The sequence below is a fragment of the Phaenicophaeus curvirostris genome, chromosome 6 (assembly GCF_032191515.1).
Source record: "Phaenicophaeus curvirostris isolate KB17595 chromosome 6, BPBGC_Pcur_1.0, whole genome shotgun sequence".
NCBI lineage: Eukaryota > Metazoa > Chordata > Aves > Cuculiformes > Cuculidae > Phaenicophaeus > Phaenicophaeus curvirostris.
In genome coordinates this window covers 6,850,106-6,877,580 of record NC_091397.1, presented here as the reverse complement: position 1 = coordinate 6,877,580, position 27,475 = coordinate 6,850,106, and the positions used below count along the sequence as shown (strand labels likewise).

The 27,475-nt window shown below is 39.2% G+C and overlaps 1 protein-coding gene across 1 annotated transcript in view; it reads left to right on the top strand.

Moving 5' to 3' along the window:
* Positions 1-27,475, top strand: part of XYLB (xylulokinase) — a 92,109-nt gene that overhangs the window by 13,463 nt on the left and 51,171 nt on the right. The window contains exons 9-15 of the mRNA XM_069859284.1: positions 5,461-5,579; positions 6,758-6,839; positions 9,066-9,106; positions 9,516-9,631; positions 11,439-11,554; positions 14,542-14,615; positions 16,016-16,112. Coding sequence (XP_069715385.1) covers positions 5,461-5,579; positions 6,758-6,839; positions 9,066-9,106; positions 9,516-9,631; positions 11,439-11,554; positions 14,542-14,615; positions 16,016-16,112 — 645 coding nt within the window. The remainder of the gene's footprint in view (positions 1-5,460; positions 5,580-6,757; positions 6,840-9,065; positions 9,107-9,515; positions 9,632-11,438; positions 11,555-14,541; positions 14,616-16,015; positions 16,113-27,475) is intronic.

The window sequence follows — 27,475 nt, the reverse complement described above, 5'->3', positions numbered from 1 at the left end:
GTAAGTGTGCGCTTTTCTTGTACTAACAATTCAACAAGGAAATTTTCCTTTCCATCTCCACCTTGCATAAAAGAAGGACGAGGTCTCTGCTGTTTGTTTTCAGTCTTTAAACTTTAATGACAAGTATATTACACTTCAAGCTAAGTTACTCCTTTCAATTTGTTGCTACTCTTAATAGTGCTGTCAGCTGTGCTTATTTATCTCCATCATACTATGATTCCCATTTCTAGGAAATGGATCCACAGAAAATACTCTTGAATGAAATTGTAGTTTTTTTCATTACTTTATGATGTGTAATAGAATGTTGAAATATCTGTTTAAAAGCATGAGAGAGATGTGGATTTTTAAGTTAGGTTTCATAGTTCTGATAGTTGTTCTTTGGTTTTGCTGTTTTAGCTCTGAGTTGCACAGAATGGGAACAAGAGGTATATTGTGATTACTTCCCCCCACCTGACTGGAGTATGGGTCTGCAGCAGAAATATCTTTTCGAAATGAACCAAAGAAAAAGCACAAACCAAGCAAAAAAATCCCTAACTCAGTTAAAAAAAAAAAATTAACCTTCCATATCTCTATTCATCATAAGACAACAAGGTGACAAGGCTAGTGTCTCTCTTTTCTGTTGTGTGTTATCTCAGTTATCCAGCTTTTAAATGGCAATTTTAAATGGCAATTACAAAGGAAACCATTTTCCAGGGAGCTGTGCTATTGCTTCTAAATAGCATTTTTGAATCCTGCACTGAAACTGAGAGAAGATACATTTCACAGCTGCAAGGTTAGACAACAAAGCTTTCTAAGGAATTTTTGCATTATAGAGCCATAGTTGACACCCATATGTTAAGACCAACTCATTTTTTCCCCTTCATTGTTTCCTCAAAGCTCATAGGCACCTCAATTTCATCTAATGGACAACTTATTCAATTTAAGATCTCCCAGTTATACTTGAGACCTTAAAAATTGCAAGGCAATTTATGCTTATTTTGCAGCAGTTGTGAGATTATTACATCTGTCTTCTGGTCCTGCTCTGTTAGCCATGTATTTTCACAGTTGAATTTTATTTTTTTATATATTATTGGTAACAATAACTGGAGATTTGCATCTTGCTCCTCAGGCCCAAATATGGAGCACATCAGCTGCTCAGCAACCCACAGAACTAGCTCCATCTACTGCAATTTAGACACAGGTGGTTAGATCTTGAAGGTCCTTTTTCTGATAAAGAAATAATTTGATTTTTTTTTTATTTTTCAGTGAGGGTGAAGTGTTAATTTTGATTCAAATGTTTAAAATTTTAACCATTAAGAAAAAGGCTTGTTCTTGGGGTTGGGTTTTTTTTTTTGTTTTTGGTAATGTTACCTCTGCCTTTTCCACTTAGAAGCAAAAGGGGGAAAGCCATTCTGCTTCAGTTTCAGAACATGAAATATTCTGTGTCTGCTTGAAAACCAGAACATTTTAAACTACAAGTGAAAATCTACTTAATGGAAAATTTTCTTAGAAAATGTATTGCATTTTACAAACAGCTGTAGGAGAGCCTGTTCTGTTTTACCTCTGGATATTTTTAGGGCTTGAATAAATGTTACATGCTCTGAAGAGTAGATAAGATTATTAAATCTTTGTGTGAAAAAAAAGATAAGAGAACTAATCAGGATGTTATAGTTCTTTTTACAAGACAAAAGATTTTTTGGCATTGTAAGCTATATTTTATCTTGTTTGTTCCTTTCTTCTGTTAACATAATGAGAGAGAATTCTAATTCCAGTAATAAAATATAATTATAATGTATGCAGCAGTTATTTGGATCCAGCTGAAAAACTTGTTTTCTTGTCATCTATGATTTCTTGCAGTTCACTTAGTCTTTTTCATCACATCTGTATATTGTAGTTTAAATGCATCTCTCAAAATAATGTTCAGATAATAGACCTATTCTTCATTGCTGTAAGTTTAACTTCAGGTCATATCGTCTTTAAAAGACCCTGTCAGATTGTTTAGCTCTTCACGCTAACTTATCTCTCTAAATTTGCTGTTTATTGTTGAAAATGTGCTATGCAGTTTCAGGATGTTTTTTTTTTTCCTTTTTAAAGGTCCAGTCTTGTAAGGTTCAAATTGCTGCTTAGGAATGGCTGAGCGCCCTGAGTGATTGATTTGAAAAAAATCAAATTACATTCCGGCGCAATGAAGAATGATTTTCATTTATATTGTGCAGATGTTAAAAGTAAAGATGCATTTGGGACCTAAACAACTTGAACACTTGAGGCATTGTTTCTTTTAGAAGACACCTTAAAGAAAAGCCGTTCAACTCTTGACCTAGAGAAGCTTTATCTTTTGAAATGCTTTTCTAAGAGCCTTAGGCAAATCACAGCTTAGCATACTTGTTTTTGTTGTTCTATCAAACAAGGATGCTTTGAACTGAAGCCTTTCAAAGGAAAGCTTGGTGGGCTGAATTTACTCCTAAGGTAGCTTGCTAAGTGTCAGCAGTTACACTGCTTATGATTTTAGCTTACTGAAAAGGCAATCCAGAGTGCTGTAATGCAGATGCACTTAGCTGTTCATAAAGGTATGCAAATATTGGTCTTTAGTTTGTTGATTAATAAAACCAGTTAGTCTGCATCCTTAGTCTTCGTAAGGGAAGAGTTTGTTTCCCACCCTCTCCTCCCCCCAGTGTTGAAGCACCAACGCCTTTGTATATGTAGTAAATATTAGCAAGTCTTGATTGTGCTTCTCATCATTTTATGTTAAGTCAGTGATGCTTGCAATGAAATACTGAATCCTGTTCATCCCCGTATTGACCCTTTCCTCAGTTCTTACTAGATCGTGGCCTTGGCTGTTGATCTGTGGGGTATCTACCTGGAGTGACAAGTTGAAGAGCTGCTTGTGATTTTTGGTTTTTTTACCTCTTATTTCTCAGCTTATTACTAGTTTTATATGTTAAACATAGGGGCGTAGATCACTACCAGTGGTGCTTGAGTTAGGAACTGGCTGTGCATCACTCCTTATAAAAACAAAGGAGGAAGAGAAGCAGTTCCAGGGAGCATTTTCTTCTGGTTTTTATTTTCCACTGACTAAAGATTCTCGTGCAGATGTCCATAGTTGGATAGGATAAATCCAGAACAACAGATTAATAGTTCTGGTAAAATAGTTGTTTCACATCTTTTAAATAAGTTTCTGAGGGCGGGGTTAATTAGCTCATCTTTCTTTTCTCACGTTAGTGTCTTTGTGCCACTGTATCTACCAGTCAATAAACTGAACTGTTTCTGTAGAACAAAAACTTAGACCTTTTAGGTTGTAAAGGTTAGTTTTTTTCCTGTTTTATGCAGGGAGGATGGGATGCTGTACTTAATATCTTTAAAAATTTTATTGGAGGATATTTGTTAAATGTTTCTTTAGGCTTGCAGAGTGAGGAGGGAGAAGGACTTTTTTATCCAGAAAGCCAGAGAAAATGACAATTAACCTTTCTATAGTAAAAGTTATATTTATTTAATAATTCTGTTGCTTACTGATTAATTTAATTTAGTGAAGAGGTACTTGGCCTTCTGAATTAGAGACTTTTCCAGGAAAATGTGTAGATTTACATATTTTCTCATAGAAAGCCTTGTTCTACCCAAGAGCTGGGGACATGAGGCTACTGACACCTTCTGCCTCTGGGATATGGAGACAGTGATGCTGTGCTCAGCTTGCCCTGGAAGGACTTTGTTTGTCCCTGGAAGGAGAGGATGGCTAGATTTAAGAGTGGTCTCACCTAGAGAACTGAGAGAAGCTGGAATTATGTCTTGCCATCTTCACTTTTCCTGTGGGTGGTAGCAATTTTGACAGCAGAAAAGGGAAATGCACTGCTTGCATGTGGGAGGCGTGGTGCACTTTCTGCTCTGTCAAATTCCTGCTGTTGCATCACTGGCTAAATAAACCAGTGAATAATTTATTGTCTATGTTCAATTTGCCTGAAATGGGATTGATATTAATAAATTTAAATCTATTTTTTATGTTGTTAAGTATAATCCAGTTATCTTACTGTTTTACTTGGGTTATTCTTGTGTCTCTGCTGAAGCATGCAGCACTTTCTGTTTACAACACTGTGCGAAGCATTAGGTCCTGACCTTGTTGATGGTGGTTAGGATTGGACTGTGCAAATCCATGATTTATTTATAAATGTTATTAATCTCATTATTATGCCTATGTGAAAAAGGCTGCTGGCAATTGGTGAGGTGGGCTCATCTGTGTGTGTGTAATCAGCAGTAGTGTGTGTGGCCTGCGTGTGTCCCTCTTCAGTAAAAGAGCACTGCTGGAGCCTCGTGATGTGCTGGCTGAGGTGTGGGTTGCATCCTTTCTTTTCTTCTGTGTCCCAGCATCGCAAACATAGTCTTATTCCGTAGACACTGCATGTGGTGGTCAACCTCACCGTCTCTGTGTTTTAAAAAGTTAAATAGGTATTGAATTGAAGTTGATTTCAGGTTTTCCACTATACTTGGCTGGGAATGTGTCTGTGTTTCTGAGATAAATAAGTAATGGGCTAAATGGTATTTGAAATGAAAATGTTGTTAATCTAGAATAAGATTAGTCCCTAAACAGTACTAACCAGAAATGCATACAGATTTTCAAGTCTAATGAAATGTGCGATTAAAGGCATCTTAGAAACATAAGCACAGGATGTGGAGTGATTAGTACGTTATGTAGATTTGTCTACTAACCAACTTCAGCTAATGAGAAACCAAACCAAAAGTGCACACCTCTTCCTCAGATCTAGTGATAGTTCTGGTGTGGAAATAGGTGACCAAATCAGTTACCCAGGTTTTTGCAACCTGTAATTCAATTTGTAGAATCTAGACTTTGGAGGTGTTGCATACTTGCACGTGTTGGGGATTTCATTTAGGCTGTTCAGCATTTCTGAAAATCATGACTTTGGTATTCAATGCAGGACTCTCCAAACTAGCCTAGAAATTAGAGGCTATATTTGAAAATTTGACCTCTTCCTCTTTTTTTGGAGTTTTGAATCTTTATTTTGTCGTTTCTGAAGAAGGAAACATTGATATGGAGGAAGATTAGTCAACACTGATTTAGGTTTGATACCGTACTCAAAGGTAGGAATAGTGTAGAGCCGTGCTACCCAGCGTGGAATTTCTTCAGGTGAGCACAACATGCCCTCAGGTTACATTGCTGCATCAGTGAAATCTTTGTCTAAGGTGGAAGGAGTTCTTGGGGAGACATCCATGTTCTTTTTGCTTGTAATTTGGGAATAAGTGAATTGTCTAGTGTGTTCTGCATCAGAGAAGCCTTTCCTGCTGCCTTTACTGGTGAAAGCTGTCCAGAGGCTGAATTATCAGTATCCTTTATGCCTAGAAGAGCTGAACCCTTTCTATTTGAACGTAAAATAGGCATCTGTAGATTTTCTGTTGCCTGTAATGAAGTAGAGTTTTCTACTACAGTACTGTCTTGTGTTTAATGATGTATGCTTTATGTTTTCTTCTGTCTTGTAGGTTCTGGTATGAACTTGCTGCACATTTGGGAAAAGGTATGGTCCACATCCTGCCTTGATGCTTGTGCACCTGGATTAGAGGAGAAACTAGGATACCCTGTACCGTCACATTCAGTCCTGGTATGTGCTTGTCTAGAAGAGTTGTAAGCAACAAACAGGGCTTCGTGCTAACTGTACTTTCTTGGAGTATATTTAAGTGTGTGCATGAGTGTGCGTGTGTGGTTTCTCTCAGAGTCATGCTGCTTGATTTAGTATTTCCAGGTGTGTTGTGAATGTGTATCCAGAGCAGAAACAGACATCTTTGAAAACTGCTACCTGGCATCTGTCATAACTTTCATTGTCAATCTCCTTAGGTTCTTGTATGCCCTGGACTGTTACAAGAATAGTTTTGGTAGATGCTTCTGTGATAAGAGTCTTTGGGATACCCCCACATGCCTACAAGCACCTGGTTACTGCAGAATTTTACATGGTATTTATTACTGCAGAAACAGAGCCCAGAATTTGCATTTCTTAACAGAAACCTTGTTTTAAGCTGTTTATAGAGTTAATGAGGTCATCTTTGTGAATGATTTGGGATATTTAAAGCTCAGTTCATGTAGCATAATGGTGAAATCACATCAAGCTGCATATCTGTTAGAGTAAATGAATTTAGTCTTCCTATTCAGCACAAAAAGATCTATTGCTTTAGCTGGTGCGCGTGTAAGGGAGTGTAGATAACCATTACCTGATTCAGTGCTGATCTTTTGTAATGGAGAGGAACATATAAAAAATCTTTATAGATGTCATTGTATTTTTTACAGATAGTTTTCCTCCTATTTTTTTCTATATGGCTACCAAATATGGCTTAAAGGAATACTGTTCTTGACCTCTAAAATAATAGGGGTCATATTCCAGCATTTGATGATGTGATGTATATTAATGTTGCGTTGCCTCTTATGTTTGCATTGAATTTCTAATTTCTATGTATTAATATTCATGTATGTGTGCAAAATAGATGAATGTGTTTATGTTACTTGATGTGAATAACTGGAGAGAGACCTGAAGCTAAAATGCTTCTATTTACTTAACCTATTTCTGAATCTAATCTGAGGGTATTTCTGTGAGGTCTTCAACAACAAAAAAGATGGGTTCAAAATCTTTAACATATTCATTCATACCTTAAAAACACAGAAATTATTATTACAGCTGCTTTGGGTTTTTTTTTTCAGTTCTATGTTACAACACATTGTGTCATACATTGCAAGATTAATTTCCATTTTTTGAGCTTTATTTCCCCCCCTCTTTCTTTCTTTCCTTAGGGGCCCATTTCTCCATATTACTGTCAGCGTTATGGGTTTAGCCCAGACTGTAAAATAGTAGCATTTACAGGAGACAATCCAGGTGAGATGATTACATGTATAAGATGCAGTGAATATGATTGTGCATGTACTAAAATTATAAATCAGATTCTCGGATGCTCCCTAAACAGTGATAGAATGTCATGTTTATCAGCATTAATACCTTTTTACAGCAGTCTGCCATCACTGGTTCTTCTGAAGAATAGACATCTTGGATAAGCTGGATATGACAGATGAATTCTCTTTTGCCTAGTAATAGAGGAGACTACATTTGCTTCTTCCCAACTTCAGTTTTGATTTCTCTGCCCCTTGGAAGCTATTCTTATTATGAACCACTAATATTTCAACTTAGAAAATATGGACTAAAAAAAATTACTGTTGTGTAAAAAATTACTGTTACCCTGTGTAAAAAATTACTGTTTCAAGCAAAATGTGGATCCAGCTTGTGGTCACTGCAGACAAGGCTACCTCCAATTTTCACATCCCCAACCAGACCTTCTTTGTTTGTGCAAGGTCCAGCAGCACATGTCTCCTTGTTGGCTCCTCCAACACATGTGTCAGAAAGTTACCATATGTGCTCTGCAGGAATCTCTTGGACTGCATACGCCTGGCTGTGTTGTCTTTCCAGCAAATATTAGGGTGGTTAAAATCTCTCATGAGAACCAGGGCTTGTGATCGTGAGGCTACTTACGTCCAGCTGTCTGTTGAAGGCCTCATTGACTCCCTCTTCCTAATCAGATGGCCAGTAGTAAATACCCTGACCAGTGTCACCTACAGTAGCCTGCACCTCAGTTCTTACCCATAAGCTCTTGACTTGTTTCTTCGAGTACTTGGCACTGGTGAGACTGCACCTTTAATCCTGTGTTCAGTTCAGGGCCCCTCACCACAAGAAGAATGTTGAGGCTCTGGAGCGAGTCCAGAGAAGAGCAACGAAGCTAGTGAAGGGGCTGGAGAACAAGTCTTACGAGGAATGGCTGAGGGAACTAGGGTTGTTTAGCCTTGGGGAGGCTGAAGGGAGATCTTATTGCTCTCTACAACTACCTGAAAGGAGGTTGTAGAGAGGAGGGAGCTGGCCTCTTCTCCCAAGTGACAGGGGACAGGACAAGGGGGAATGGCCTCAAGCTCCGCCAGGGGAGGTTCGGACTTGATATTGGAAAGAAATTTTTCACAGAAAGTGTCATCGGGCACTGGAACAAGCTGCTCAGGGAGGTGGTTGAGACCCCATCCCTGGAGGTATTTAAAAGATGGGTGGACAAGGTGCTCAGAGACATGGTTTAGTGGCAGATAGGAATGGTTGGACTCAATGATCCAAGAGGTCTTTTCCAACCTGGTGATTCTATGATTCATCCACCCCTAGGCAGTGCTTGCTACATTCCAGTTGCTCCCTCGTATAACGAGCAACTCCACCACCTTGCCTTGCTGTTCTGTCTTTTCTAGAAGGCACATAGCCACCCATGACAGCATTCCAGTCATACAAGCTATCCCACCATGCCTCTGTAACTGCAATGGGTTCATAGCCCTGCATAGCATTGCAGATCTGTAGTTCTTCCTGTTTATTCCCCATGCTGCGTGCGTTGGTGTACAGGCATTTCAGAGAGGTAGTTGTGCGTACACATTTCCCTGGAGGGGTGCAAGAGGATCCACCATAGCCATGCACATCCCCGAGATGGTTGGCCTTCTGATTCTTGTCATGCGAGGCAGCTAAGGAATATTGGTTGATGCTCTGGTTGGCCTGGCTTATTCCCCTGACAGGTGCGATGTCATGAACATTGCCATTTTGGACTTCACCCTGTGAATCCTTCAGTTTAAAGCCCACCTGGAGGTCTGAATCAAAATATGAAGCTTTCATCATGGTATATTTTACATTCATATTCTGGGAGATGGTTGAACTCTACATTCCCCAGAAGTCCATTTTTTCTTCTAGAGATTCAAATCCAGCATAGTCCAATAAATATGTGAGTAGTCTGATATAAGTGGGAGTGTTTATCTTTCATAGGGTCTTGTTAAGTAAGAGTCCACTGAATTTAGAACCTAGATACATAAAACTTTAGAGGATCATGCAGTTCCATAGTCTTTTATCTTGAGCGTTTTGATTCCGTTAAATATCACTGCCTTGCCTAAATGCTTTGCCCATCTTTTACAGTGTATAGGGCCAGGCTATTGTGAGCATATTTACCATTTATATTACACTTTCAGATTATGATGTCTGCTGCTGTAATTGAGTCAAAAGAGTAACTTTTTATGTGGTATTCTGACTCTTTACTTTCAGCATCATTGGCAGGGATGAGACTTGAAGAAGGAGATATTGCAGTAAGTCAAAACATACTCCCAAAAACTGTTCATATCCCTGAATATATGAAATACATGAAAAGTAGAATAGCCATAGGCTATCAATTATACTTATCTACTAGTGTTGATTTTCTGTTTATTGGAGTCACACTTGTTTTATTTCTACCAGTCTGAAAGCTGACTGAAAGGTTTTAAGTAAACTCTTGTGACTATTTTTAACTAATGCTTCAGACATTAAAACCCATCTCCATCTAGTGTGTATTTCAACAGCCTGACAAGCTAAGTCAGAGCTAGCATCAACATGAATCCAATTGACTTAATATGTAATTTAAAAACAATTAGTGGTAATAACAAATGGTTTTAATTTAATTTCTGTATTGCTTTCCATGCACATTGTGATAACACTTCAATTATTTTTTTTCCCCTCCAGATTAGCCTTGGCACAAGTGACACATTGTTTCTGTGGATCCAAGAACCAACTCCTGCCTTAGAAGGTCATATCCTCTGCAATCCTGTTGATTCCCAAACATACATGGCACTTTTATGGTAATATAATTTATTTTTTGTACATCTGGGATCAATAACATATATTTTTTTCTCTGTTAGCATTTTTTATTTCTTTTGCAAAGTGATAATGAATAGAACATGTAGCATTCTGTACAGTTTATAGCAATCTACTGCTGAAACATTTGCATCAACATTATAGCATTCCTGTTGTTTAATTTGAGTAACTGAAACTGCAGAGTTGTGGAGGATAAATTCTCATGGCAATAAAAAGATGAAATTATTTTTACATATGCACAGAGCTAGTTTGCTGTGAATTTAAGATAATACATTTAATGTACAGAAATAACAATCTTCTGAAATACAATAATGTGAAATGTGAAAAGCTTGACCAGACTGTTAAACTTCTATGCTCTTCTGGTGGTCCAGAAGGGACATAATGGGGCAGGTGAAGATTCCCTTTCCAGAGAGGAGTATAATCAGTGCCATTCAGGAATGTATTAGGCTGTGCATGTGGAAGATACTGAGATCTCAAGAAACCCAGCTGAGAGAATGATCCTCATGGCAGCTTTTGGCTGCTGTGATTTGGGAATTGTTTGGCCCCTCTCCAACCGAGCAGATGGAAAGGTGCCCTGAAGCTACATTTTCCATTGCTGAGTCAACTGTATTCAGGGTAAAAACTTCCAGAACAGCTTATAGTGTTTATACAAATATCTACAAGTAACATGCAGATAAATTTTATGTTTAAATCTTCTGGATTGTAGGTGCTTGAAACTCAAAACATCAGCAAAGCTCAAATCTGCCCTTTAACTGTGATGTTAAGTCTTCCCTGTACAGTAATAACGTGCAGAAGGCTAGACCTGCCTTCCAGAGAACAGTATGTTTCTGGAGACATGCAGGTATAAAGAGTTCCTGTCTCTCCTGCCTAGCCATTTCTGCCCTGACACTGCTTATTTTGGAGCAATGCCGCTTTACTTCTAGAATATTAGAGTTAATAGGAGACCCTCAGTTAGTGAGAAAAGAGTGCCTGAGCTACTGGGCAGGGAATTTGTATAGAAAACTCAACTAACTTCAGCTGCTACTACTGAGCGAGTTCATTAATCTCCTTGCTCTTTTTTTCTGGATATTTATGTGCCTTTCCTGCTGAGTTGCTCTAATTCCATGCTAGAGAGTATTCAAACTGCTTTCTTCTTGTTCTGAGTCCAATGCTGCAGTATTTTGGAGGAGTGCTATATTCACAGAGGCGGCAAAGGAGGTGACTGTGTAAAGGGTGCAAAGACCACAAACACTGGACAGATGAATGTTTTCCAGCATGGTTTTCTGGCTCTGGACCAGAACCGTGCAGTGGCAGCCATGGTGCTTTCCTTTGTCACATCCTGGCACAGAGCTAGAGCTCATAAGTGTTGTTGGACCCAAGCTGGCTCCATACCTCTACCATGCTCCTGAAATCATGCAATGCAATGCAATTTAGACACACTCTTGCTCCTCCTTGCGGTCATCTCAGAGCGAGATTCATTGTGCTGTGTTGGAGTGCTTCTCTGAGGAGATACCTTAGCTCTTTAGAGCTAGCCTGGATGTAGCATGGCGTGCCAGGCTGGATCTATGCTAGCTCACTGGAGAGACGTGTACCAACATCTCTGCTCTGTGTTCCTCAGTATGTCCTATAAAATTTGGTTTCTTTCTTATCTAGTTTTCTGCCTCTGTTTCGTCCCATAATGAATAAGTGATTAAAGCCTAGCTTTATTCAGCTGATAGAATAAATACCAATACTGAGTAAGACAACAAATTGCTTTAAGATTCTAGAGCCAAATGTTTTGGAAAACACATATGGTATGTTTGTGTGTTTCAGTTTTAAGAACGGCTCTCTGATGCGAGAGAGGATCAGAAACGACTGTGCTTCAGGTTCCTGGGACGAATTCTCCAAAGCTTTGTCATCCACTGTTGCTGGAAACAATGGAAACTTGGGTATGAGCATTAGCAGGGCTGGGAGTCTAGGGTTTGCTTGGGCACATACTTGAGTGGGTGTTCTAGATACTTTTTACTTGGGTCATGATAGAGGCCAAGAATTAAGTTAACTAGAGCAAAGGAAATTCCTTAAAAATGTTTTGTTGGCAGGCTAAGTGCCATGATAGGATTTTCACTAAATAGGAAGATTATTTTTATAGAGCTCTTTTGGTCATTGAAAGGGTGTTAGTAGTACAAAAGCTGTAAAATGTTTAGAAGTAGTAGTTTCTGAAGGAGGCTTTCTTTAAATTTGTTCCTTTTTCTGAAGTCTCAAACTAAGTGAGTTGAGTAGATTCATTTTATTTCTTTCTCGATCATTATTCTAGAATATTGTGCATGCATGTGAACAAAGCAGTAATATCAAGTGATACCTGTATTTCCCTCATTTTCCTCAATGTACGTTAGAGTCATTTTGTCTCTGTGTTTTCCTCACATTGTGGTAAATGTATGAAATGAAACAAAATTATGATGGTGGAGATATTTTTTAAATATTTAGAACCATAGAATCACTTGGTTGGAAAAGGCCTTTGGACTCAATATTCTCAAAGGTCTTTCCCAACCAAATGATTCTATGATTATAAATATTTAAAACATATAAACAAGCACATGTATTGGAAGTTTTACGTTATTTTCTTTCCTACAGCTTAATATTTTACAAATATAGAATATAGCTCTGAAATAAATTATTGAAAGATGAGCATATGCTCAATCAAAATTAATATCTAACCATTGCAGAGCTGGATTTGAAATCATCGCCATCATCCTAGATTTGAATTGATATGTGTAAAATTAATTTAAAAACTGTAGGTAACAACAACATTAAATAAGGATGTTTAAACTATATAAGATATCACTCCTCTGGAAAATGAATCTAAGATAAAGTTTCTTGACACCGGAGATTAGCACTGGTTTTTCATTTTTAGGAGCTGTGTTATGTTGCCTGTCAAATCCAGTCTCAGTGGGGTATTAAAATGACCTGGAATCTCTTTTCACTAGCAGACAAATCAATTTGAGTGTTTCAGAAAATGGGAAGAAGTTATTCCAAACCCCAAAAGTCAGTCATTTTAGACAATACTAAGAAAATTGGAAGTTGATGAAAATACTTACTGATTTCAAGGATACCAGGACCTTGCCTTAATGTTTTAAAATTTGTGTTAAAGTATATTCACTTCAATATCTCAATCTCTACAAAATGATTGTTTTGTTAAAGTCATCCTCAGTAATGTGTATGCTGGGCTAACCTCTGGGTATGCATGTAAAAATACACTAATTTCCATAATCTGAGTTCCTGAGAGAAGCTGAGCAAAGAAGTCACTGGTTAGGCATCCTCCCTTTTATCACCCTTTCCCTGCACTCCCTGTTGTGTAGGAAGATGCTCCTGCAGAGCTTTGGAGATGGGCTGAGGCATCTGCTATGGGGAGGTTGGGATAATGAGAGTTGCAGGGGTAGCAAATAGGGGAGGAGGAGGAGGAAGAGGAAGCAAAGGAGGAGGAGGAGGAGGAGTGACCCGATGGATCCTGTTGTGCCTGGGAAGTACTTGAGAAGGCTAATTAAATCAGCAAGTTTACTTGAAGTCCTCATCTGCTGATATAAGGTGACAGCAGGGTCAGAAAAGATATTTTGGGGTGTTTATCTGTTGGTAGGACCTGTGGATCTGTAATCCACAGTACTACTGGTAAGTTTTTCAGAATGTTTAACCAAAAAGTTTGTGCGTGCTAAAGCACAGTGCTATTTTGGGTTGGTTTTTTTTTTTTTTGGTTAGTGATCATAGGGCTCCTAAGGCAGCATTTTCTTGTTCCAGAGTCTGAACTTTAGAAACTCTCCTTACTCTCTTAGTCATACTGTTCAGTTTTTCTGTCCTCATATTCTTTTCTTTTTGTCTCTTTTCTTGAATATCTTTTCTGAGCAACCCTTCTTGCCGTCAACACAGAAGAAATCTTTGTCGTGCTTTTTGTCTAGCTGTCTACAAAGCATTCCTGCATTTCTTCAGATCTCAAACTATTCAGAGACCAGTTGTGCTTCATGACTTAAAGTACCTAATGTTCTCTAATAAGCTTATGAAATCTGTTCCACTGTAGGAAATGTTCCAGTATTCCAATACTCTTCTTACTAACTTACCATTTATTCTGTTTTGGGGTTTTTTATCTTTTCCCCCTTGCATATGACTCACTGTAACTATTTTTAAGATGGGGCCACAAAGATGATCAGAGGGCTGGACACTTCCCATGTGAGGACAAGCTGAGAAAGTTTGACATGTTTAGCCTGGAAAAGAGGAGGCTCTGGGGAGACCTTATAGCAACCTTCCAGTACTTCAAGGAGTCCTAGACGAAAGCTGGGAAGGGACTTTTTATTGCGGAGTGCAGTGACCGGATGAGAGGGGATGATTTTAAGCTGAAAGAAGGGAGATTTAGATCAGATTTCAGAAAGAAATTTTTTACTGTGAAGATGATGAGGCACTGGCACAGATTGCCCTGAGAAGTCATGGATACCCCATCCTGGAGGTGTTCGAGGCCAGGTTGGATGAGGCCTTGAGCAACCTGATCCAATGGAGGGGTCCCTGGCCATAGCAGGGGGTTTGGATGATCTTTAAGATCCCTTCTGACCCAAACCATTCTGTGATTCTGTGTTGTTCTAAGTGTTACATATTATCTTTGTTACTGGCCTGTACCCTGATGGATGTGTGCTCTTTGTAGGCTGATTGCTTATTATATTGTTTGGATGCCTAGAGCCTCAGACATGCTTTAGATCCTCATTTTTGTAAACTGAAAGTAGTTGAGTCTGATAAATGTGTGGACTGGAATTAGTTAACAGACAGGCTGTGCAGTGACTCAGATGTCTTTCCAAATATATGATAAACATTTATTATCATTTTAGTTGTGTGTGCTGAAATAAGATTCCAGCTTTGGGCTAGGAGCAAACATGACTCTGTTTAATGTTCCTTGATGCAGGTTTCTACTTTGATGTGATGGAAATTACTCCTGAAGCAGTTGGGATTCACAGGTTCAACAGAGACAACCAAAAGGTAGTAATAATCCAGTTACATCTCAAACCTTAAAGGAGTACTGTCAAGGCTTGAAATCTTTCCTGTTATCTTTTTATTATTTTTCTTTTTTTTTCTTTTGTCTGAGACACTTACTTTCAAGTATTATTTATTGGTGCAAGTGCCTGGGATGATCTTCCTAAGGAAGTATTTGGTCTGTAGCTTTAGATTATGTACAATGTGAAGTCTGAACTAGAATTTACATGGTGGTATTTTTAGGAAACAGTTACTTTACTGGAAAATGTGGATTTACTGAAACCAACACTGGTTTTGAAACAGGATTAACTGTAAGCTGTTGAGAGCTTAGAACACTTAAATGACGTAGTCCCCATCTTCCAAGTTTCAGACATGCAGATAAGGACATGTTGAAACTTTGGGCTATATTGTTTTATCTTTTATCTTGCTGTAAATGCATACGTAAAGATTTGATTTTGCTGTCTTATGTGTCTTGGGGCATACTGCAGGCTACATAGTGGTTTGTAAGTAAACACACACTCAAGTCCAATTGGAATTAAAATAGAAATTGTGTTATGGAGAGGGAAGTTGTTTATATCTTTTTTCTTTTTTTTTCATTTGAGGGATGGATGTTGTTAAATGTCTGGCTTTCTGGGTGGTACGGAAACTCAAGAGATGTCTTTGATCAATCATGACCCCCAGTCGATTAGACCTCATCTTGATGAACAGAGATTGATACTATCTTGTGTTTGCAGTGTAGCACTACAGTCTTAAATGTTTGTTGTTTAGCTGAATGCCTAATCACTTCTAGCTGTCATACAAGTTGTAGGCACTTACTGTAGTGCATCAAAAAACTCAACTTTTTGTGAAAAATTCTTTCAATTTGTTTGTAGTTCAGTATTTTCCAACTTCTGTTGCCTTTCTCATATTCTGGTTGATGAAAGGACAGGAAAATGTTATCTACAGAAACTAAATGAATTAATGAAAAGATTACTTGGTTTCACTTTTGTGCAGGCAGAAATAGGTTTAAACTTTTGTGACATTGCTTAATGCAGCTGAATTTTATCTACTTACTTTAATTTTATATTTTTGAGATATTGATTCTTAAACAGCTCTTGGTGCTGGGAAATGCATAGAAAAGAATTTACAACTTGCAGTAGAACCTCTTCCCGTCGTGCATTGATTTCAAGTTTGATGGATTTGCCAACAGCACCGAGGTTATGGGATGTGTTCTCTTTCATGAGCTTTTAGGTCCATCTTGTATGTATGAGTGAAGAGCTGGGCCTAATTCAAAGCAGACTTCAGGGTGAAGAGAAGGATAATCAACTATTATTAAGTCTTTCTTGTGTTTTTAACCAGTCTCCAGCTTGGCATTGTATTCAGTGTAAGGTGCTTGTTAACTTAATGTATTCCCTCCTTTGGTACAGGTTTCAGACTTTCCAAAGGAGGTGGAAATACGAGCCTTGATTGAAGGGCAGTTCATGGCCAAGAGGATTCATGCTGAAAAGCTGGGATATAAAGTCAGTAAGTATGATGAAAAGCTGCAAAACTAATGGCACGAGATCAAACACAAAGAAAGGAGTCCTGACAGTAATGTCAGTATTGTGATTTTTGTCTTGCTTGGTGGATACAGCAACTGAATGAATTCAAAATTAGCCTCCTGGAACAATTTTTGACAATGTATTGGGGGCAAGTTTTTGCAGATGTTAACTGTAGAAGGACTGATGGTTTAACTTTAAGATTACTTCCTTTTTTCAAGTATTCATGCTTTTCATTGTTACTGAGCTGCATTGTCAATTTTTAAATACGAGTTCGGTCTTCAAAACCTTGTTAAGTGAAAAGAAGAGCAGCCTTCTACAAAAAGCAAAGACTGTAACTCAGAAAATCTGAAACCTGTGTTCACTTCCTGGGTCTGCCATAAGCTGATTACTGACCTCATTACCTTAGTTTTCAATTAATAAAGCAGAAGCCCTTTCCCTGTCTTGTGATTTAGAAAGCAAGCGATCCTGCTTCCTAGAATTTATAATATGAATAATGTTTAGCACATTGGAACAACAAAATCAGTCAATATTTTGCCTATGAAAGTGGGATCAGATCATTACAAGCTGTGCAGTTCTACAAAAAGAAAGCAGAGTTGGTGTTTTCTGTCCATCTTAAAAAATACGGACAACTCTGACACAGAAGCAAATGGGTAAAAATTATCTGTAAATATATTTGGGCTAAATAGCTTGAGGATGTGGCTTAATAAGCTTTAAAAACTCTTTTTTTTAATGCTGTAGATGTCTATAGTAAAAAGGAGTTAGGTGTGATTGTGTTCCTGTAGATTCCTTGGAACCTTGTATCCTTGTATGTTTTTGTTTTGTTACATCCCAAGGGTCTTTTAGCTATTTGGTAACTAAGAGATGAGTTGCTTTAAAAAGGAACTACTGTATGTAGTGTAGAGTAGGCTGTATGCATCTCCCACTCTTGCTTAGTGGTATTGTTTAAATGTCATATTCTGTTATTTGTGTAGTGGTGGCAGGCTTACGTCTGCATTTGTTGTGTGACAGCTCTGCAAACAGGGTGTGTTCAGAATGTGTTTCAGGATACGGTTGAGCAGTGTGGGAATTACTGTGGTATTGCCAGACTTTCTCTTGCTTAATAGCTGCTCTTTCCAAGCTGCCTTTTTTTTTGTTTTTAATGATATGATTTATTTACCTTTTGGATGAAACATACAGTCAGGACCCTTGTGTTTATCCAATTCCTTTTAGGCCTTGTCTATCTGGGGACTTTACTTTGGCTTTTTCCAGGAACCAAGCTGATTTACATTCAGAAATGTAATTACAGCAGTGCAAATCCTGGTGGTTGTTGTTGTTGATGCCAGTGGGAGAATTCAGTAATAAATGCACACAAGATCCACAAAGTTATGTGATGACACCTATGAAATTGGTCCGTAACAGAAATGGAAGTGACACAGTCGCAGCAAATGCTTTGCTGTGTTGTCCTGAGGTTTGTGTGGTGCCATCTCAGTGATGCAAGTAAGTCAGAAACTAAGAGTTCTTCTGGCTAAGAATTTCCAAGGTGCTGGGAAATCACTTTGGCAGAGTCATGAACCTGCCTCTCTGCTCATGGGCCAAGTGCAGTTTGGATGACTGCAACTGGAAGAGCAGCAGCGTCTGTGGAAGAGAGTTTTGTAAAAATAAATAAAAAGCTGTCATATAGAATTGTTGCTTACGCACTGTGAACAGGGCAAACATTAGAAAATCCCTTAGAATTTACTTTCAGTAAATGAATATATTATCTTGCCAGGAGCAGTGTTTTGGATCCTCCATCTAGATAGCTTTGCAGGAAGAATTGCAATGATGTTGAAAGAATGTTTTCTATGTGAAATTTTGTTGCCAGTTTGTGTCTGGTAATTTATAGATTTTATATAAGTTTAAAAAATCTTTTAAAACAGCATGTGCACTTTCAGTGTGGCCTCTGTGCCAGCAGAGGGCAGGGGATTCTGTCTCATAATTTTTTCTTTGAGGCTGGAATGTGTGTGTCAGCCTGGTTTAGAAAATGGCACAGAGTCACCCGATGATCTTTAGGAGAAAAGTTAAACCTTACATTAATCGTGATTTAAGGGTTTTTAAAGTGTGTGTCACTTTGTTCCAATTGCGCTAATCTTTCTCAATCAGATTGCAGGGGAAATCATTTAGTAACACCCTGTATCCTGTTTTGCTTATGTGCTTAAGGGGTGGATAGAGCGTTGTGATCTAGAAACAAACAAGTGAAGTTTGGTCTGTCCCGTTGTTTACATCCTCTGATTCAGAGTTTCATGTAGATAAGATGAAGATTTGCTGTTCTGCTTTTATTTTCCTGGATTTTGATTGTATCATAAACACCTTCTGTTTTGTCACTTCCTTTTTCTGCTTGCAGCCATCCCCTTTTGAACACTAAACTCACAACTGGAGTTCAGAAGCTAGTCATACAGACATGCTTGCTGCGTGGTTTGGGGAATCTCTGAAGTCAAACTCAAATGGCAACTATTTAGAGAAATGATAGTGTCTGCAGCTCAGTGACACAGATGATCACAGCAGCTATAAAGCTGTCAGTGTTTCAGACTGATCTACCAGTGTATGCTTTAATAATCTTGATCTCTTCAGAGTTGCATCTATTCCAGACCAAGCAATCCTAAAATTCAAATTGACACTGACTGGAGCACGTTGCAGGAGTCTGTGCTTGGACCTAGTGAAACTGTCCTGGTGAAGACCCACAAACCTGATTGGTTTTGGGAGTGAAATCTACCCCTTTGCCCACTGATATGTGAAGTAAATTTTGCCATTATATATGTTATGTATGCTGAAGGAAGACAACGCACAGGTAGGGGTTATGGTGTCAAACACATGAGTGGTCAATAGATATTTAAATCATGTGCTGGTCTGCAGTGTAGAAACCTTCGTGCTAATGGTAATCGGAGCACTAAGTCTACACATACTGGGTCAGATGTGTTAGAGCTGTGTTAAAACACAACATTGGGGAAATGACCTCAAGTTGCACTAGAGGAGGCTTAGATTGTATATCACACGAATATCTTTACTGAAAGAGGTGAAGCATTGGCACAGGCTGCCCAGGGAAATGGTGGAGTCACCATCCCTGGAAGTGTTCAGAGAATGTGTAGACGGGGCACTTCAGGACATGGTTTAGTAGGCACGGTGGTGTTGGGCCAATGGTTGGACTCAGTGATCTTAGAGTTCTTTTCTAACGTCAATGATTTTATAAATAAGCTTTTATGGGACTGCAGCAGCAGTTATTAAATCCTACCCTGTTGATAGGCTGATTATCTGGGATGGTGTCTATATTGAAGCTGTTAGCTTTGAACAGGGCTTTCTCCCTTCCTGTTGTTTTGCCTGTCAGTGGGTTCATAGTACTCCAGTTGCCTGATGTGCTGTTCGTGTCACATTTATACCTTTAAGAATCTGATTCTGCCACCTAACTGTCATCAGCAGGGAAAGATGGATAGAAGGTGCCAAATTTTACAATCGCAAGCTTTGTCCATAAAATCCTGCGTCTGTGTTTATTAGGTAATTTACAGTTTCTTACGCACATAAATCCATCACTTGCAAATACTGCTGGTGCCCTGAATTCTACTGACTGTACATGGTGTGTAGGTACTGACTGGGGTGACACAGACATGCCCATGGTTCTGCACTGGTGTAAGAATAAGCCATTTTTTTCCATAGTGCTACCTGTTACTAGTGTTTCAAATGTTTGAAAGTATGTCTTTCCAATAGGATATACAACAGGACGAATTCTAAAACAAAACAGCAGTCCTGCAGTGCTGGGAGAAAAGGGAAGTGTCAGGGCATGCTGGGTCTGAACTCTCAGTGGTTAAAGGAAGAACTTATTTTCTGAAGAACTTGGTCTAAGATTTCATGAGGGAAAACTCCAAGGTGCCCAATTTCCTTTTCTTCAGGTGTTGTTTTCTTCTGATACACTTTTCAGCAGACTGGAAGTAGTGATAATATGTGTATCTGTTGACAGGGAAGGCAGTCTGATGAAGTGAGGGAAGCTCTTAAAATATCAGTTAGTATAACAGGGAGCAGTTGTGTTTCGTGGTTCTTGTTGTTGTGTGGAGGCACAGAAATGGAAGGCGAGGTGTGAGGCTGTCGCTTCACAGTGAAATGCAGCTCCATCAGAGGATGAGAGTACTGGGATTGTTTAGCCTGAGGATGGGGAGGCTGAAGGGAGACCTTATTACTCTTTATCACTACCCAAAAGGAGGTTGTAGCAAAGTGGGCGTTGGTCTCTTCTTCCAAGTAAGAAGTGACAGGACGTAGCCTCAAGTTGCACGAGGGGAGGTTTAGATTGGATATTGGGAAAAATTTCTTTCCTGAAAGAGTGGTGAAGTATTGGAAGAGGCTTCCCAGGGAATTTGTGGAGTCTCCATCCCTAGAGGTGTTCAAAAAGCATGTAGACATGGCACTTCGTGACGTGGCTTAGTAGGCACGGAGGTGTTAGGCTGATGGTTTGGACTTGATGATCGTAGAGGTCTTTTCCAGCCTTTATGACTCTCAAGTGGCTTTCTGGTTCGGCAAAGCTAGATGCCACTGGTCCTTGGGACACTTTGGACAAGGCTTTGTGTCAGGCTATGAGATGGGGTTTCCTGCTGGTGCTTGTCTTTGGTTGGCTTCTGTGATTACAGTCTCTAAAACTCTTACGGATTACCAGGAGTGCTGGGGTACTTGTTCTGTCTGTTGCCTTTGCCTTCGCCTTCACCAGCTAAGTGTGTTTCTACTTCATTGGTAGCAGTGTTTTGCCTGAAATGAGAAACACTGTGATCGAGGCCATTTTGTAGTTGCATACAGATTAAATTGATGTTTATGCCCGGCGGGATTTAAATTTCTTAGAGAAATCAATACTAAAACGTTGTGTTGGGTTTATGCTTGTCTCTTGCTGTTTGCTACTGAGAGTGCTGCTGGTGTTTTAGCAGCACGAGGCTAACGTCTTTGTTACAGGCCTTGTACTTCACTGACTGTATGAAAACAGTTTAAAAATTAGAAGTCAACACCCTTGACAGGAGGTTGAAGTAGTCTGCTTAAAATAATCATAGAATCCTAGAATGGTTTGGGCCAGAAGGGATTTTAAAAATCATCCAGTTCCAACCCCGCTGCCATGGGCAGGGACACCTTCCACTGGATCACGTTGCTCAGAGCCCCATCCAGTCTGGCACTGAACTCCTCCAGGGATGGGGCAGCCACGACTTCCCTGGGCAACCTGTGCCAGTGCCTCATCCACCCACACAGGAAAAAGTTTCTTCCTAATGGCTAATCTAGATTTACCCTCTATAATATGGTTGGACTCGATGATCCGGTGGGTCTCTTCCAACCTGGTTATTCTATGATTCTATAATTCTATATATATTCTATATATTCTATATTCTATATTCTATATAATATATATATTCTATATATTCTATAATAATAATAGTCTATAAATAATAGAGAACAGTGGTAATGATCAGGTTGGAACGTACATAAATAGGGATGGGGCAGAGTGTACCAAGGAGTATGTGCTACAAACAGACCATAAATCCCACCCTTGCCATTAGATGTTAAGCCTGTATTTTTGAGGGAGGAATGTTGGCTCAAGAAGCACTTTCAAACTCATCAAAGACAGGATCTTCCTCCCAGATAAGCCGGTGATTCTGCTGCAGAGGATATTTGTATTTTCTGTTGAAACTTCTGTCTGATAAGAGTGCCAGTGTGAGACAGGCAATACTTTGCTGGGAACTTGACTGTATCCCCTCTTATTTCCCACAGAGCATCAGACTTTTATCACGTAGCAGAAACTTCTAGGCACGATCAAGCAAGGCTTGGTGTTAAGCCAGTGATCTGGAATGAAAGGTTGGTTAGCTTATGACCAATTCCCTGACCAAGTATTTTACAAAAAGGGTTTTTTATCATTGCTTGGCTCAGGAGGGTACAGTATAAGTTTAACTAATTTGAAAAAGGCTTAGATAAAATGTCTCTGCAGGAAATGACCTAATGTTCTATAAGGAAGCTGCTTACGTGCTGTAGAATTTTTCATGCAGTGGCTATTGTCTTGCTTTTATTTTGTTTTATTGTTGTTATACATATACAGGAAACACAATGAAGACAGAAAATCTGAAGAGTTAATAAAAAGATTGGAAGGGGGTACTATCTGTCTTTCTTTCCTGACACAGTGATGCAATGCTGTCATTGTTTGAACAATCACTTTTAATGTTTGGTCAGCGAAAGACCAAGTATGTAAATGATTCAATTCCTGTGTACTAACGTTAGGAGAGAGAATTTGTGACTGTTTCGGTGGATGTAGTGTTCAAGCAGTGTTGAGGAAAACAATGAATCTGTCAGTTGGCTGCTTTTGTTAGAGCTTCATGGATCTCTAGAAGCTGGGGACTTGGAGATCAGTTGGGTTATCTAATAAATCTCCTTTTATTGCTTGTTTTTTGAGACCAATCTACAGTTTTAAATCCATTTAGATTAGCAAGGGAATGACATGATTGCAGTCCGTAAGTACCTTCTTGGGGAAAGGAAACTTGATAGTATAGGACTCTTGAGCCTTACAGACAGAAACGTTATGGTTCAATAACTGGAAGTTCAAAGCAGGCAAACCTCAAATGATGAGCAAGGTGCGGGTTTTACAGAAAATGAAACCAAATGGTGCAGCAATCGACAGTGGTGTAGTGAAGTCTTTAGCACTGGCAGTTTTAAGAACAAGATTTTTTTCTTTCTCTAAAAGCAGGTGCCCTGATCCGAAGAGATAATTTATGTTCTAGAAGGGTGAGTTCAAAGGATCAGTGTGGTCCATTCTGTCTCAGACACATGGCAATCTGTAAGGGATGCCATTGCTAAGAATCTTATCTGTTTCACAGCTATCTATACATTGCTCTGTATTATTAATCTGTACTATTAGCAGCTGCCGGTATCACTGTAAATGATACCCTGTTTTGATGATCATTCTGCTTGAAAAATACTACATTTACCTTAGTTGACACTTAGTGAAATGTTGCGTATTTATTATTTTAAATCTTTCTTCCTATGACTTTCTGTAATTTTATTTTTCTTGCTCAAATGTTACAGTCTCGTTAGTGAACCTTAATCATCTCTCCCAAGATTCCCTGGTCCCTCCACCTGTCTTTCCCTTTTTTCTGGTTTAAGGTGATTCAACTTCTCTGACACATCTCACATTACGCATCGGTTCTGAGCGCTGTCTCAATGCTTTCAGCTTAATCAACCCACTCTTGATGTTTTTTGGTGTTAACAGGGGTCTACAAAATAAGTCATTCCTTCCCTACTTACTCTGTTTGCCTGCACATACAATGAATTTTTTTAGCTGTGATGGTCTTTGTTGCGTGAGATTAAACAAGGCAGTTTTGCCTTATGTTAAAAGAGATTATTGCCTGAGTTTTAAAACCAGTTTTAAATATCTAAAGCTTTTGTTCCATCCACTCTTTAATTTCCAGACGGCAACTGCTCAGTGCTTATTCAGGTTATCTTAAGAAAAAGATAACCAACCAGACCTTACATTTCTTGTTTAAAAAAAACAAATAGAAGTTTGCACATCTGTGGACAAGGGGAATTTTGCAGTGTTCTTGTATAGCTTTAATTACCTTCAGACATGAAAGTATTAATTGAGCAGGTTTTTTTTTCTTATTTCTGGCCCATGGTTTTCAAGAACACACATGAAGGATATTTTTTCCTTTGAACTATAATGTTATTTAGCTTTTATGTGGCATGTCTAAGTTATACACTAGCAAAGGTATGCATGCTACACACAAAGTGACAGGTCTTAGTCCCAGGGCTTTCGCAGTGTCAGTTTAGTCTAAGTGTAAAGGGTGGCAAAGGATGGGAAGTTCTTGAAAAATAAGCTTCATTTGCAGTACGTACTTCTAAAAGTCTCTCTTTGACGTGAGTAAGAACAGAAAATGCTTTGCACTCAGAGGCTGGAATTTGGGATCAGTGACAGGACTGACCCAAAGAAAAAAAAATTGGATGTGTGGCAGAGGGAGATTAGAATATCCACAGAATTAAGTCCCTTAATGATATTGTAGGTGACATGAAATTCCTGATCCCAGCTTCTGGACAGTGCTGTAATTTCTCTTTTGATGTTCAGGGGGTGGACTTTGGTCGCTTACAGTGGCCCTCAGCTTATCAGTGATAGCACTGATAACTTTTCCTAGCTGGAAATTCTAAAGAATGGATGAAAGAACATGAAGAAGTTTCCTTGAATCTGAAATTGTCTTTTTTCCCACTGCACTTACAGTGATTGTACAGCATCAGATAGAATGAAAGTAACTGAAACTCAGGAGTACCCGCTGAGCATTGTACAGCAATTACTACTCAAGTAGAGAGTGAGTTTAAAAATGGCCACTTCCCTACCGCTTCTTTTGGTTATAAAGTATTTGTCTTCCATTTGACTATATTTGAAGATTAATAAGAAATTTCAAGAACTTTCTGGAAGCTGGAAATTTGAAATAAAAAGTAAAGTATGTATATATGTACATAAAGGGTGTATATATGTACGTAAAGGGTGAGTTTATGACAGTTTTATTTTTTATGTATTTATTTTATGTAGGAAATCAGGCAGGGAAGGGAAGAGACCACTGTGGCTGAGTCGAGACCTGCTGGGCAAACTCAAGAACAAGAGGGAATGGCACAAGCAGTGCAAGCAGGGACAGGTAACCTGGGAAGTATATAGGGACGCTGCCTGGTTGTGTAGGGGTGAGGTCAGGAAGGCAAGGCACAGCTGGAGCTGAACTTGGCGATGGAAGTGAAGACCAACAAGAAGGGCTTCTACAGATATGTCAAGTGGAAGAGGAAGGTTAAAGAGAACGTACCCCACTGGTGGTTGCGAATGGTGACCTCGTATCAGCAGATAAGGAAAAGGCTGAGCCAGCAGTGTGTGCTTGCAACCCAGAAGGCCAAACATATCCTGGGCTGCATCAAAAGAAGAGTGGCCAGCAGGTCGAGGGAGGCAACTCTGCCCCCTATTCCTCTCTTGTGAGACCTCATCTGGAGGATTGTGTCCAGTCCTGGAATCCTCAACATAAGGATATGGAGCTGTTGGAAAGGGTCCAGAGGAGGCTACAAAGATGATCAGAGGGCTGGAGCACCTCCCATACAAGGACAGGCTTAGAGAGTTGGAGTTGTTCAGCCTGGAGAAGAGAAGACTCCGAGGAGACCGTATAGTGACCTTCCAGTACCTGAAGGGGCTACAAGGAAGCTGGGGAGGAACTGTTCCCAAAGGCGTGTAGTGATAGGGCTAGGGACAATGGGTGTAGGCTGGAGAGGGGCACTGGAACAGTTTGCCTAGGGAAATTGTGGCTGCCCCATCCCTGGAGGTGTTCAAGGACGGATTGTATGGGGCCTGGCCAGTGTGACGTGTCCCTGCCCACGGCAGGGGGTTTGGAATTAGGTGATATTTAAGGTCCTTTCCAACCCAAACTATTCTATGCTTCTATGATTGTATGATAGCGTGTCAAAGTGAAATAATTCTTCAGAGGATACCTCTACTGCAGATAATTGCACTTGTCAGTCTTTATCTGAAACATTAGCACAGTGTGGCTTAACTCTTAATATTTTGCTTCTGTGCCTATCTTGGTTGATTCTGCTGAAATACATACCTATAAAAGCTTTGGGAAATTCTGGTGCGTGAAATTTCAATTAGCCTCTGTTTCTAGCAATAGGGTAGTGTTTTTCTAAAATATAAATCTGTGTACTTTTGTGATTCCACTTTTGCAGTTAACACTAAAGTGAAAGGAACGGCTGCACAGGAATTTGAGCATGTAATACTGGATTTTTTTCTTTTTACAAAGCAACAGTATTATTAAAGGTAACAATATTAACAATGTACATTCATTGTAGAAGTAGCGTAAAATGCCAGTATGATTTTGGACAATGAATGAGTGACTTGGAAATACGTTCTATTTCCTTAGCCTAAAGTTGGTAGCCAAAGTTTCAGTGTAGTTGCCTAGCTAGTCAGTGTACTCCATCATTGATGGCTGCCTTCTTCAGGGTGTTCTCATGTCTTGTTTTCAACAGATTAAGATTAATTTTGTTACATTTCAAATACAGGCTTCGTTGCTAGAGGGCTTTGGATCCTAGAGGTATCCATGTGCTGAAGGAAGAGTTCTGTTTCAGCACATCCTTGGCTGTCTCCTCTCTTTTCCCAAAACTGGGTCACTCAGTTCCTTCTCTCTCCGTTGCTGGTATCTATTACTGAACCGGTAAATGTCAGTGTTTATCTACACAGCAATTTCCATGTATGCATCTCAAGAAGTATTTATGGAAAGCAGGAGGGCACTGAGCAGTTTTAGAAATCAGCAAAGTATTTCAGTGCTCTCAGTGGCCAACTTATAACAGCAGAAATAACAAAAATAACACAAACAAAACAGTAGAAATAATTCTAAAAAAACCCCAAACAGCAGAAAATAATGTAATTTATTAGACTGTGTAGTGGCAACCCTGTGAGTATCATTGGAATGAAAGTGGTCACTGGTCACAGAGCTGGAGGGAATCTGAAGGATATTTTCAAAAGCATCCACTCTCTTCGCTCAGGGTGCTCTTGATCTTTTCCCTCTGTGTTTATTTTGGTCAAAAATGAATTTTTTGTTGTTCTGAAGTAGTTTTAATTATAATGGTAATACAAGTGTACAAGTGGAGAGCTGCTTGAGTAATCTCTTCAAATTAAATGCACTTCTGGTTAAATGACTTGTGTTCAATTGCAGGTAAACTTTTGTGCTCCAAAGAAAGTGATACAGGGCTTTGTATTTCATACCTAATTTTGTCTGTGAACATAAACCCCTGGTACTCACTGAAATGGAGGTGAACATCTGAAGCCATTGTGTTTGAAGCATGGTGCCTTGAAATAAAAATTTGCTGGAATATCTTTTTGAACAGGTGGAATTTTAGTTTTAAGTAACCTGCAAGTACTCAAGACCTAGTGGCTTCTTGTTTGTTTTGTGTTTTTAATTCCTTTCTTTTGTTGTTAAATAAAGATATTAAAACATTCTTTCACTGACAGTTGCTGCTATGAGCTGTGATAAATGTCAATGCAAATTTTAAGTGCTATCTGCTCAGCGCAGTCGTGTTTGTTCCTGTGTTGCCGTTTGCATGAATAAAGGTTAACCATGAGAACCAGGAGAGTGCGGTACTATAACTCTAGTTTCCAGTCCTTGCTGTATGCTTGAAAATGAACTAGATAGCTCCTCAGAGTCTTAATCATTTAACTGGTTTTCACTTTAGCCAAGGGACTAAACTGACAGAGTGGGCAGTTCCAGTTCAGAGAGGCCTCGGTTTGACTTCTTGAATTTCCCTCCTCTGTACACCCATTCTGACTGGCCTGTCAGCATATTCTCAAAATTAGTTGCATATTCCAGGATA